Consider the following 14,011-nt stretch of genomic DNA (forward strand, 5'->3'; position numbering starts at 1 on the left):
CGCCACGGGAGCCCCGGGCACGGCTGGGTGCTGCGGGACGTGCGCCGTGCCCACAGGGAGGTAAGGGGAAAGGCTGCTGAGGAGCACAGAGGCCCTGCACTGCAGAACTGCTCCTGCTTCGTCCGTGAGCCTGTTAGTAGGCGGCTTACAGCAAAGATAACCTGGTTACTTCGTTACAGTATAGGTATTCTATACTGGGGAAAAAAGGCACGAAACAATTCTTTATAAAGCACAAAACGAAGTCAAGATACAGAGCCCAAGTGAGTCCCTGCACAGTGCATCAGGCAGACTCTGCAGCAGGGTGTGTGGGCACAGAGCAAGGGGAAACGGCCTCAAGATGAAAGAGGGTAGAGACTGTGGTTAGATAGAAGGGAAAAATTCCACAGCCAGGGTGCTGAGGCACTGGCACAGGGTGCCTAGCGATGTGCTGGACGCCCTATTCTTGGAGCTTGTCGAGGTGAGGCTGGATAAGGCCCTGTGCTACCTGATGGAGCTGTGCTGTCCCCGAGCAGTGCAGGGGAGCTGGACTAGATGGCTTCCAGAGGTCCCTTCCAACTCTAAGGATTCTATGATCCTGGAAGCCCACAGATGGCAATTAAGTGGTATGCCAGACCAGAGAGTGACACGGAGGCACTAACTGGGTGTCACACCAGGTGCACAGCAAATGAGCAATCTTTCAGCAGGAAGAAATCGAAGAGAAGCTGAGCTCTATGCATGACGTGGAGTGATGCTGCTGGAGCCCATCTTACAATAATGAGAATCCTCTCCAGGATGCCAAGTAATTCAGTATTTTACAAAATACATATTCCTATTGTTCTCCCTGCTTAGGATATTGATGGTATCGGGCACAAATACCACCTGGAATTCGTGTTAGAAGACATATTTGAGAAGGTGAGTTCAGATTTATTTTGTTAACATTCTATGGGCAGAAGTTGACACTACTGATGTGTAACATGATAAGGAGGTTTCAACATCATTCAATTTTGAGTTGAAGTTATGTGAATCTACAACTCCAGCTGAAGAACACAATAACACACTGTGTCCCACACACGGGGTTTTAGATCTCTGCGAAAGGAAAAATGCCTTTAAAATATATTCACAGAGGTGCTATGAATGTAGCCTTGTTTTACATAATCACAAATCTCTATGGGCCATACTAAGGGAAAAATATACATTGTAGAGGTGTAAATTATAATATTACACATGTATTTAACCAAATATTAATGCATTTAATTAACTCTGTAACAGGACAGTACTCTTAACTGCACTGCTGAGGTTCTTTATCATCTGGGCAACAAAAAGAGTGCTCCAGATGTGCAATTTACAATTGAAGGAGAACTTAAGAACACAGATGAAGCAGATAACACATTCTACAATCGAATCAAGAGCCTGAAAAAAGAGCTCGAGGCAGAGAACATACCAGGTACAAAGAAGGGACCTGGGCAAGAAAGGAGTGAGAGAATGCGTTCCGTGGCCAGAAGCAAAACTGAACTGAACTGGTGGAGGTCCATGATGCTATGGGAGACCACAGAATACAAGGCAGGACAGAGGGAGATCAGGCTGCTGGCCTGCTCTGAATACATACCTCTTCACTTTCTCTTATGCTAAGTGATATGTCAGTCACAACATGCCCAAAATCATTCATCAGCTCTAAAATCCAGAGGTGATACACAATTTGTCCTCCATTGCTTTAACTGTCATTGTTGTGCTGCCTGTGACTGTTCCTAGTGTTGTGCATTAGATACCCCAGTGAAGACTTTACAGAACATGTGTTAAGGGGAAGAAGTGGGAGGGGAAACGGACACAGGAGTGACATAGCAGCTATTCCAAGATGATAACACCAGGTTTGTGACACAGCAAGGAACGTAAGCCAGATCCCCCAGGTTTCAGCATCAGACCCAATGTACTACACTGTAAGATCCTATTAATGCCCGTGACTCAGTGAATCTTTAACATGTACTTGTTTTGTTTCTCAGACAGCTATGGCAATGTGTCCCCAGAAATGCAGCCCATCAGAGCACTTGCCTGGGCTGCCTCTGGCTATGTGATATGGCAGAACTCAACTGAGAATACTAAGTACCAACTTGCCCAGATTAAACACGTGAAGCAAGTGGTGAGTTACCATCAATGCACTGCAAGGAAGATTTCCTAACATTTAGGAGCTGAACAAGTGTGGCATGTACCAACCTACAGCTGAGACCAAGACCAAGCAAGAAATCTCAACTGTGTCTGAACATCATAGTCTGGTTCATTTTAAAGCCACTGCTTAAGGTTTCTGTACCACCCACCTCTTTCCTCTAGCAAGTCACAAATGCTTTCACTGATGGCCTGGGTGTTTATTTAGATCATTTCTTCTCCTCATAAATGTTGCTTATAGAAACTGTCTCTTTGCAAGAGCAGTATTCGATGCTTAGTTAGAAAAATTGACTTTTCCACTTAGGGGTCCATCCCTTTGATTACAGTTTTATATTGCTTTCCTGCCTTCCATTTATAACGTAGGCTGAGCTGACAGTATTCTTGCACCTGCATAACACATATTGGAATATTCTCTTTCATCTCTTGATTTACATCATGATCTGGCAATCAGTCACCATAACACTGCTTGACATCTCCGCAATACTCAAGTCTAGACAAATAGCAATGGCTGCCATCTCAACTTCAATAAAATACAATCTACATTGCTTTTTGTCTGCAGTATTCCAGTTTCCATCCGTTTGGCAGTTCACCTCAAAATGCTAATCGAGAAAGAAAATAATGACTTAATTCCAACCTTAACATTAACTTTTCTCACTTCTTTTTTCCCAAACTTACTGTTAGTAACGCTGGTTTTTATTCTGGGAGAAAGACATATTTTAGCATCCATTTTTAGCTGAAATATTTGTATTTCAGAATTGTTTTATAATTTTTTTTTTAATGACTCATTTGTCCATTTCTACAGTACTTCAGGGTTAGCTTCCTACCTGATCTTTAAAGTTTGGTCAATTACAGCAAGATAGATTTACATCAGCTTCGTGAGTTTATGGTAAGGAAGGAAAACAGGTGACCAGAGTGCAGGGGAACAGAACACTGCAGGAAAAAGTATTTTCTATTTTCACTAATTTTTGAGTGATTAGAAGTACTGTGTTTACCCTGAGCAGCTAAGCTCACAAATAAATGACCACCAAATCTCAATATTCAAATTAGCAGTCAATAGCTGCCATCATCAACAGGCCTTGAAGGCTTTTAACCTGAAACAGGCAACTTGCTTCCAGAAAGTTTATTATCAGAAAAAGAATACTCAGTTTTAATTTCACAGAATTCTGTAGATTCTCTCAGTACTTCTCTGTTTGTCTATTTGGAAAAAATACACCGTGAATTAAGAGTAAATCCTAAAGCAAAGGACACTTTAAGCTTGAGGAAATTGAGTGTGTAAGCCAGAACAGAGAAAGAGGAGCTCCTGTTTACAAAACCCAATACATCAGAAGTCTTCAGAAAGGACTTTCACTGCCCAAAGTGAACTGATTTGCTACTTTTAAGATGGGGAAGGTTCCCAAGTTCAGCCCTTTTCATCTTCTCTTTCCAGAAAAGAACTGATGAACTCCTGGAATTTGACTACATGATTCTACTTCACGAAAATGTGTCCCAGGTAAAAAAAAATCCTCTTCCTAAAAAGGTTTTCCTACTGTTATACTGCCAGCTGTATAACTTTGAACTTGGACACAAAGCTGGGGAGGTGTTCACAGATCTGGTGCCTGGAGGTCAGCAACTGAAACGGGTGAGGTGAGGGCAGTGATCACCCACCTGCCTCAGCATTATCTGCGTCTGTCCCTATGCAAGCAGGAGACAGCAGCTCTCCAGTTTGTACCAAGAAAGTAATTTTCAGCTGATTTCCAGGCACTTCTTGTGAACAGCAGAGCTTCAGTATACTTGTCCCATTTACAGCTCTCTCCTCGTGGGAGATAGTACCAAACTGATCAGGCATAAAGGGAAGAAGCTGCAGTTCAGAATTGTTCAAAGAAAATACCTTCTCACGTCTTACATGTTTACTTTCTACCCACAGGAGATTATTCCATGGCAAATGAAAGTTCTCTGGCACCCGCAGCGTGGTGTTCAAGTAACACAGAACAGCCGTCAGCCAAAACATGCACTGGACTAATGGAGCACCCAAAATTGCAATGCAAGAAGCACAGATGCTGCCATAACCATTTCAGGAGGGGTACATAAGGTGATTTGGTGAACACAATCAATGTAGGAAGAGTCATTATTCAAAGAAACTTTGTTTCCTGTATGCAGTGCTTCAATCTGATAATCCAACAGGCACTCACTCTACCATGTAATCAAATTCTGCATCAAAACAGATCAGAAAAAACTGTTGCTAGAAGGAATACTTACTGCACAGGTGCAGAGATGTTCTCCCTGAAGGCAACTTTTGGCTTTCCCATGGTGCAAGGGCAACTATATTCTCTTTCCATTCGCTGCAGAAAAGAAAGTGGAATGAAATGTGGAGTTGTTGCTACACTTCAGCAATAACTTTATTATAGATCTTTTTGGAATGAGAAACGTGATAAAGGTTAACTATTTTTTTGGGTTCTGGTTGGGCTGAATTGGGTTTTTCTGGTGTTTTTGTTTTCTCTCCTTCAAGAAAACCATGTTAAAAATAAGGTGCTGTCATTCCGCAGTCATTCTTGTACAGGGGCTGTAGCTTCTGATACAGTAAAAGGAAAACATCTCACTATTTTATCAAAGCTTAGGTTTTCCAAAACAAAAGCCACCTTTTCTTCATTTTTTCAACGTTTCAAATATATCTGCTTTATTAGACTAAAATAAAAAACGAAGTTGTGCACCTCCAAAGGATTCTGTAAACTCGGTAACACCCGAGGCACCCAGGTACAAAACCAGGCCTAAAAACTGCCACCAATTAGCCCCCCTGCAGATAGATTTTCATACAGCAATGCAATGTTTCAGACAGAAAGGAGGAATTCTTGGTTGGCAAAATAGTCAATAGCAGAGTCTAATTACCTGGGAATAGATTTCTAAGTGCAGTTCTCCCATTCCAGAAACAATGGTCTCTTTGCTCTCCTCATCAAAGTGGACTCTAAAAGTGGGATCTTCCCTTGTAAAGCGACTCAAGCCTTTGGAAAATTTATCGAAGTCATTCTAAAAATCAGTTACACATGCGAAGAAAACATTAATTCAACATTCAGAAGGCAATCAAGCCTCACACTTTCCTGTCAGTTATTATTTCTACTCTCACGATTTTATTTTCTGAAGCAGTCACACATTTACAGCTGTATTTATTTCTCCAGATACTTCAAGTCCATGATAAATGCAGATCAAAGTCACACATCTTATGTATGTATAGTTCCCTACTACCACCTAACACCAGATATCACATGAATATATTCTTAGGTGCTTTCAACAGAATACTTTAAAACAACACTCATTTAGTCTATAGATACTGCATTTCCCTGCAAACCAGCCCATAAAGGCAGCAGTAAAGGTAATTCAGTCAGAAAAAGGTTGGTCCACAGGCTCCTACCTTGCTGGAAGGCTTCATAGCTACTGAAATGACGGGATCAGGGACGTGTATTGATTCCTGCAGGTCATAAAGGAAGAGACCACACAGTCAAGTTTTGCTGTACTTGTGACTTCTCCAAAAAATATCAGTCACCAGAATTCTGGCTCACAAACAGATGACTGCTGTTCTTATCACACTTGTGTTTAACACTTGTGCCAGGGCACCAGAACCATGTAATTCTCCCCAGGATTATTAGAGGGCTGCTATGTAACATATGCCAACCATAATATTTCCAGTACCAACTTAGATGCAAGGTGATCTCTTAGAAAAATCTGCTACTTAGAAAAATCTGCTTCCCATCAGGTTTTATAAATGCATTCCTAAATAGAAGTGATCTGTGCAAACATGTACACAGATACACAGTTCAGCAGTTCTGGAGTAACAACACCCTCTCAGTATTCAGTAGCCCATGGTCAGCAGATGATGCAGGAATGCTTCCAACAGTTTGCTGACATTAAACTTCTGCATTTGATGTCAAGTGTAGCAAACGAACGTGTATCTCTATACCTCTACACAGATAGGATTCCCAAGGCGTATCACAACAATTATCTGCACTTCTGTATATATTGTGTATAAAAAACATTTAACTGGACAAAACATTAAAAACTTTTACAACAAAATGAAGCACACAGAGGAGGAGGCACACTTACCATGGAAATGTCAGTGCTGGTTTTATCCGTGAACGTATCCCCACTGGCACAGTCAATTCCAAACAGTGCACATATGTCTCCTGCATAAACTTCATTTACATCCTTAAGAAAGAAGAGTGCACTATTTAGAGAACACTGAGAGAGACGACAGTATTACAAACTGCATTTGGTTTTAAGCAGAGATATAAATACTGTGTTTAAAGGTAAGCTCCTTTTTCTTCAAGGCAAACACCTGAAAAGCATTCCTCAGCTCTAGGGTAAGGATGCAAAGCAAACAACAGAACATTTTACAGGCAGACTTGACCCAGCTATAGAGTTAAGGAATTTTCAACAGGAAAGGGTGGAACTTGCAGCGGTTTGAGAACCAATTTTCAGTTTAAGAATAACATTAAACAATCACATGAAAGGAAACATTGCTGCATGTTTTACCAATCCTGCTTCCCCTCTCCCACAAGTACAGAACATGGCCATACACAGCCAGCTTGCTTTAGCTATCACCTCAAAGCCTTTTTAAGTTCTTTTTGGTCAAAGACTCTTCCACGTCAGTGGAAATAATACACTGAAGATCATTTTCACTTCCTTATTCAGTGCTACAGAAGGTATATGTCAACAACAAAAGCAGAAATTTGATATATCACATCATACCTGAAATACGAGAAGCCAGTTTAGTAAGGGTGACTCAAAATGCAATCCGCGTCCCTGGGCTGCACCTCTCACTCACCTCCATGTTGTCTGAGTGCATACGGACCAGTCTTTGCACACGCACTCTCTTCCCAGTCCTCGTGTTAAAAATATAATCAGATTTCTTCAGCATCCCCTGATAAACTCGAATATAGGTTAACTGCCCAAAACGGCCAGCCTGAAATCAAAAGTCATTACAAATCAGACAAAGTCCTCCTTGGAGTCAAGCCAGTTCCTGTTTGATGTATAATCTGAACTGACTGAGCAAATGATTGCTTTGAATTTATACACCACACGTGTATGCGAAGCTGTGTTTAACATAGCCTCAGCTTTCACCTCTGGCTCTGGAAATGAACTTGACACTTACTGGCAATTTTCCTTACTTCACCAACTTTACTACTCCTAAGCCTTCACGACAGAGGCATGTATTAACTCCAATTTGGGCAGCCACTTTCCAAATGAAAACCTGAACTACCCCAACAATTCTCAGAGGAAATGCTCTGCTTCTTTACTGTTTTTGCTGCATTAAGCATTAAACAGCTTACCTCCAGCTTAAAAGCAAGGCCCACAAAAGGCTGCGAGGTGTCTCGAGCAGAGTTCAACAGGAACTTAGCTTTGTCCTCAGAATCTCTTTAAAACAAACACACACAGGGATGGACAGTGAGTTTGTTACAAAGAAAACATGCCAGTTTCCTTAAATTGTGAGTTGCCTTGGGAAGTGCTGAGAGCCCTTGGTTTCACAGGTTTATAACAGACACTTAGAAGATGCTCACACATGTAACTGTCACGTGCTGAGAAAAAGATCTCAGGAAAACTGCAGCAGATCCCAAAAAGGACATTTGAACTATGATATTTACCACTGGCACTTATCAGAAGTCTATTACGAGTATAAACAGCTAGCCTCAAATGAGAAGCGAGCCTTCTTAGCGTTAGAATGAAGTACAAAGTTAAAATTGCATTATGCAAATGGTAAATGACCACATATTACTGAGTTTCCCATTGCACAGTACACAATCCCAAGACCAAAGCACTTACCCCTGGTTAAGAATAGCATAGTTCTCCACCTCTGAAGGGTTTGGGAGGTATTCTAGGACAGCATCCAGCAACGGCTGCACTCCTTTGTTCTTTAAAGCGCTTCCCACAAGCACTGGGGTAAAGGACTTCTTCAAAGTTGCTCTTCTGATTGCAAGCTGGAAAAATATCAGAGCATTACTATCCTGCAACAGCTCCAGGAGTCCAATGCAGTGCCATGCAGTGTTTCAGAGGTTCTCGTCTTTGCAGGCTGCAAAGGAGCTGCACTCACAGTGGGATTTTTTGAAAGAGAAATTTAGCTATTTGAGGATGTTTGGATAAGCTCAGTGCATTCATCGTGTTCTGATGAAGAGTGCTTTAACATCACACGAGAGGAACATAGTCACGTGGATCTGCAGAGCTGCTGAGGCCGTGACTGCCTTGGGAATCCTTCCAGGATATCCCAGCAGGCTCAGCCTTGTGCTTCTTCAGTGCCTTCCACTCAAGCACCACATGACACTGCAGAGCACCAACAGCTCCACCACGATTATCACAGCTGTCTCCTGTAAAGGTTTAGAAAGGTGGGCAGAAGCTAACTCCTCCCAAATCAGTGACCAAAGCCAAGACAGATTGCTGCCTCGGCCTCACCTCTCCCTACCACTAGAGGACGCCATCTCCCCGTGTCCGCCTACAGAGGCTCTCACTCCAACTGAAAGCAGCCCCGGTCTTCTGGGATGAAGCTAAAAGAAATGTATTCTCACCTAATCCGTGCGTTTAACTTAGAACACCTTAGGAGAGAAGACTAAACTATCTTTACAATTAAAGGTAAGAGCAATCTGGACTGTCAGAGCCGAAAAAAAGAGAAAAGAGAAAAATAAAATAAGATCTTTGACAGAGGGAATCGTTAGAATGGAAGAATGTTCTTTTGCAGTTTCAGAAGGAGGTGTTTTCCTCAAATTTGTTGGTTTAATGAATTCACAAAAGTGCAGCATTATGGATAGCAGCAAATCAGGTCGTGTTTAGGCAGATGATCTTCAGCAAGCATCATATGCTCGGGCTGTGATAGCCAGGAGCAACACTTAGCATCGTTTCTGTGAGAAGACATTTTCACTGGAGACTTGGCTGCTCGCCACTGAAAGAAAATCCATCTTCAGGGACACATTAGTAAAAATTAACCCAATGCTATAGCCATTATATCTGTAATTAATTTGCTTTCTGAAGTGGGAAGGAGAGGCACACTGAATAGACAAATTCATTTTTGCAACAGATTCTCCTCTCAGCAGGAGCTATCAAAAGTAGCTTGCTGCTGGAAGCCTCTCACCTCTCCCAGTAATCAGCATTCACTTCTTTACTTCCCTCTCCAGGTGGAAGAGAAATCCCTACAGGGCTCCGAAATTGCTCTTCTGTCTCTGCCTTTATCTAAGAGGGAAGGGCTGCTTTGAACAGCTCAGGCCTCGTAAAACTGCATTTAACTACTGGAATAGCTCAGTGCTCAGTTATATCAACAAGAGCTACAACTCTTTTTTATTTCTGAAAAAAGACAAAAACAAACAAACAAAAGCCTTGTGCTTCCATCTCTCAAATTGGAATATATGGACTTGCAAACAAAACAAAACAAAAACAATCAAACAAAAAAACAACTTGAGATCTGTTACAAATTTAGAAGTGATCAAAGTTTTGGGGCCATGAAGATTCAAAGCAAACCTCAGGGGGAACAGCAACGTCCATCAGCTTTGAGCAGCTGCCAGAGCTCTATAGCCCAACAGATAGAGTGTGCAGCTTCCAGGAAAGCAAGCAGTGCAGACCTTACCAGGAAAAGCGAGTGCCACACAAAGGCACCCACGCATTGCTAAGGAGCCAAACACTCATAAGAGGACTTCAACGTCAAAGCTCTGCTTAGAGCACGAGCTGACTGATCACGTCTGACTTGAGCCCAGCTGGCTGCATGCACAGAAATAGCTCCTGCATGCAACACTTCGGTCTCAGTTCGGCTTCAGCTCCCAACTGAAGGGCCCAGCTGCGAGCACAGAGAAGCAAAAGGAGGTGGCAAGTGCTGTATCAGGCAGACTTCACCCCAGCCCCCTCTCCAACACCATCACTCACAGAAACCAGCTTAAACTTCAACAGCAGCTCCTAAAAAAATGCAGCCTGCCTGTAACAGACTCTTCAGACACTGTTTGTTTTTTTCCTCAGTTTTTAATTTATCACATTAAGCAACTGGTCCCCTGTGGCAGTTTCAGCCTTTGATGGATTTATTACTACTAACAGCAGGCATTAGAAGATTATTGCTCAAGTTAACTTCCAACAGTAGCAAGAGGTGTTGGCAAATAGCGAGCCAGACCTCAGAAATACTTGCACCAGGTGTAAGGAATCCACATAGAACCACAGAATGGCACAGGGTTGGAAGAGACCTCAAAAATTATTTAATTCCAACCCCTCAGCCATGGGCTGGCTGCTCCACATCAGATCAGATTGCCCAGTGCCTGCTCCAACTTGGCCCTGAGCACCTCCAGGGACTGGGCACCCACAGCTCTCTGAGCAGCCTGTGCCAGTGCCTCACAGCCCCATACGGCCATAAAGCAGCTAAAAGGGGGAAAAAACCCACCAAGTTGGAGTCATGCCTACAAAGTAGACAGCCCTCCCTTATGCTGCCAGCTGTCACAACACGAAGCCCAACAGCTCACTGTGTGTCAGCAGCTGCACATGGACTTGACTTTTCACCTGCTGCTCGATGGTCAATGCCAGCTTGCAGAGCACTGCCGTAGGGTGAGTGTCCTCAGGCTACCTCGCACTCACAGCACTGTCTGTCTGTCCCAACTAAAGCTAACATCACAGTCATCTATCATCCTTGGAGGAGAGACTGCAATCCCATCCACTGACTTGATTTTCCAATCATAAACCAAATCTGAAATGAGCACCCAATGGGAATCCACCCGTAGGAGGTGACATGACACACTCTACAGAACTCAAGAAAACCAAAAAGCATTTTCAGAAGAGAAAGAATGGTACTACATTAAGAAGAAATACGTAAAGTTACCTTTATATCAGCAACTGTAGGAACCTTCTCTTCCAAAAACAGCTCCCCAAGGCGATCATCTGAATTAGCGACACATTCAATCAGTTCTGAGCGCCGTTCTGCAGCCTCAGCTCTAAACTCAGCTGGAATTTCATCGTATCGAACCGTCTGGCTAAACACACAAATAGCACAGGGGCTCTAAAGGAACAGCACACGGATCAGCCTCCCAGTCACCAAGTCATTGTGATGACTGGCCTGACCAACAAAAACTTGCTGGCAATACGGATGTAAAAAAAAGTATGCAAGAACATCAAATTGCTGTTTCTGATGCTTTAGCAGGCAAAGGTTCTTCCTGCTCATGGTTGGAGTTTGTGAGGTTGCAGTTTGTGAGGTTGCAGGGTAAGCTGTTCAACTGCACCCACACTGTATCATCATCCTGGGAAGCTCAGGCCAAACGCAAGCTATCAGGTCCTGCTATGAAGCAGGTCTCCCAGCTCCCTGTGTGCTGAGTAGTGCCACCACCCACCACAGCCACAGAACGATTCCTGCTACAGCCACCACTCACTAAACCTGACTGCACCATCACTGTGCCAGAGAGCTGAGAGGCCACACCTCAGCCCTACCACAAGCTGCATCCCTAACCTTCCCAACAGCAGGCTGCTTCATCTCCGAAGGGAAGCTATGGTTTCCCTTGGTGGAAGGTGAATTATGTAAAGAGTAACTTCAGTAGAAGAAACACACAAGTTTTAAACCTTACCCAAACGCGCCATCAAAATATATAGCTCTTTCTTCTATTAGATCTATAACTCCTTTAAAGTTTCCTTCCAGCCCAATTGGAATCTGGACAAAAGCTGCATTGTGTTTTAACTTGGACCTGAAAAGTGAGCAAACATAGATTAAGAAAAAAAAGTCATTTCCATACATGTGTCCCAGATGTTTTTTAAGCAAGATCCTATCCTACACTACAGCATCATACTTTGTTATGATGACAAATGCCTGCTTGCATTTTAACCTGAGTGACTGTCAGACTTCTATATTCCAACAGAGAGCAAGCAACTTCCATGGGAAATAAATGGCAGTACAACCTACTTTCAGATTAATACTTGTTGGGAGTTCCTTCTCCCTTGCTATTATCATACACGTCTCACGGACGAAATTAGGAACAGGAAGGTGGCACATACAGGGCAGGTGGGGCTCCAGGTAGGTGAACCAGGAACTGCCAACCTCGAGTCGTGGCCCTGCTGTGAACTACAGTGCATCTGCTACCAGCATCCAGGAAAAATCAAAAGGCTGATTTTGAAGTGGTTCCACATACACTTCCAGCAACAAAATAAACATCAAAAAGCCAACACTCAGACAAGTATGTTTAGGCTGATGCTAACTATTGTTTCGCTCCCTTTTTCTTGACAAAAGGGAGAGTCTTTGTAGGTCAGAATAAGTCATGCATTACCTCCCAAAACGCACCTACAAACTCCAAAAGAAAACGTTTTTCAATATTATCAGCATTAATCTCCTATGTGAACTGTTCAGAACTATCTGACAAGTAAGCTGAAGTGATAAATACCTCATTTGTTGTACTGCTCTGGATGGACTGGAGCCCATCCTGTCCAGCTTATTGATGAATGTTAAAAATGGCACATTGTAACGTTTCATTTGCCTGTTCACAGTTATGGTCTGGCACTGAACTCCTCCAACAGCACAAAGAACAAGAATAGCTCCATCGAGAACCCTCAGAGATCTCTCCACTTCAATGGTGAAGTCCACATGCCCTAAGTAACAATAAGAAAACAAAAAAGTTATTCGTAGGTGATAAAAAATAACGAGCAATTGTTTCCTCGTGGCTGCAGAAAACACCCAATGCAATCAATCTCCAGCCATAAGGAACACACCACAGTAGCACAGCATCAGCCCCTAATTAGCACAGTGAGGGCACCACGTTCCCCATACACACAAAGGAATGGCAGCCTCACAGCATCAGAGCTGCTGCTACCTGGCGTGTCTATGATGTTGATGTTGGTGTCCTTCCACATGGTGTATGTGGCTGCAGACTGGATGGTGATTCCACGCTGTCGTTCGAGCTCCATTGAATCCATGACAGCTCCGACTCCATCCTTACCTCTCACCTTAGCAAAAAAAAGAAACAAGAACTTCAGTCCTAGAGGGTGTACTGGGAATTTGCTATAGGTGATGCTTCATCTGGTGAATATCATCTTTCTGGTAGCAATGAAAAGGAGATGCAAGAGAATCGTTTACAATTCTTGAAATGCAAACAAACCTGATTTTTTTTGTAGTGTCATTTATTCTGATGGTGGAACTAGATGGCTCCAGGGGTCTTTCCTAACCTTAAGGGTTCTCTGATCCTATACTTTAACATTCTTTGCTCCCCTGAGGATCGGCCACAAAAGAGATCATCGACAACTGGCAGCCAATTACACTTTGCTGTGAATTCCATAAGCTAATGTACCTGGACCCAGAAATACATCCCTGGATTCTCTGTTTCGCACAGCTGCCTTTGGCTAATCAGAAGCCGCTCACACCTCCTGCAGCGTATTGACCAGAGACAAGAGCACAGAACGGGGGGATGGAAAGGATCTCTGGGCATCCCCAGCCCAACCCTCTAATGCAGCATGAAAGCACACAGGTGGGTTCGTGTATCTGCACAGGAGACAGCACCACCCCACGGTAAGGGAGCCATTCCTCACACAGAAGGAGGCCCGGGGTCCCAGCGACGCCCACCTCGTGCATCTGCGCGATCCTGCCGGTGTAGAACAGGACACGCTCGGTCAGCGTGGTCTTCCCCGAGTCGATGTGTGCCGAGATGCCGATGTTGCGGATCCGCTCGTTGGGAAGGATGGCCGAGGAGCAGCGCCGGCAGGCATTGAGGAGGAACTGAGCGGAGAAAGCCGCTTCGCTGTGGAGCCCCGCTCCTTCTGCCACCCACCCCCTAACCCCCCGCCCGGCCTTCCCCTTCTCTCGCTCCCTGTGCACCCCGGGGAGTCCCTCCCGTCCACCTCAGCGAGCTCTCAGGACGCCCCGCAGGCGGGTTCCGCCCTCCCGGCCCGCCGTACCCGAGTCGCCTCACCCCGCGCCCCGCTC

At 43.9% G+C, this 14,011-nt stretch overlaps 2 protein-coding genes across 3 annotated transcripts in view; one reads left to right on the forward strand and one right to left on the reverse strand.

Moving 5' to 3' along the window:
- Positions 1–4,830, forward strand: LOC104912742 (latexin; the record flags this gene model as incomplete). Its single annotated transcript, XM_010717083.2, has 6 exons — positions 1–60; positions 829–891; positions 1,249–1,423; positions 1,977–2,113; positions 3,563–3,625; positions 4,040–4,830. Coding segments are annotated over 6 exons (594 nt in total), but the record flags the coding sequence as incomplete, so codon positions are not given.
- The window catches only part of GFM1 (G elongation factor mitochondrial 1), a 19,613-nt gene that overhangs the window by 4,503 nt on the left and 1,099 nt on the right, over positions 1–14,011 (reverse strand). The window contains exons 1-12 of one of the 2 annotated variants that reach the window (XM_031555018.1): positions 13,652–13,789; positions 12,906–13,038; positions 12,480–12,684; positions 11,673–11,789; positions 10,937–11,087; positions 7,924–8,078; positions 7,434–7,518; positions 6,929–7,066; positions 6,208–6,309; positions 5,519–5,575; positions 4,999–5,136; positions 4,372–4,454 (exon numbers count right to left, since the gene is read on the reverse strand). In XM_031555018.1, the coding sequence (XP_031410878.1) occupies positions 4,372–4,454; positions 4,999–5,136; positions 5,519–5,575; positions 6,208–6,309; positions 6,929–7,066; positions 7,434–7,518; positions 7,924–8,078; positions 10,937–11,087; positions 11,673–11,789; positions 12,480–12,684; positions 12,906–13,038; positions 13,652–13,660 (1,373 nt within the window). In that variant the 5' untranslated portion in view covers positions 13,661–13,789. Of the gene's footprint in view, positions 1–4,371; positions 4,455–4,998; positions 5,137–5,518; positions 5,576–6,207; positions 6,310–6,928; positions 7,067–7,433; positions 7,519–7,923; positions 8,079–10,936; positions 11,088–11,672; positions 11,790–12,479; positions 12,685–12,905; positions 13,039–13,651; positions 13,805–14,011 lie in introns of those variants that run through there. The other variant, XM_031555019.1, reaches the window with a different exon arrangement.

The sequence above is a fragment of the Meleagris gallopavo genome, chromosome 11 (assembly GCF_000146605.3).
Source record: "Meleagris gallopavo isolate NT-WF06-2002-E0010 breed Aviagen turkey brand Nicholas breeding stock chromosome 11, Turkey_5.1, whole genome shotgun sequence".
Taxonomy (NCBI): Eukaryota; Metazoa; Chordata; class Aves; order Galliformes; family Phasianidae; genus Meleagris; species Meleagris gallopavo.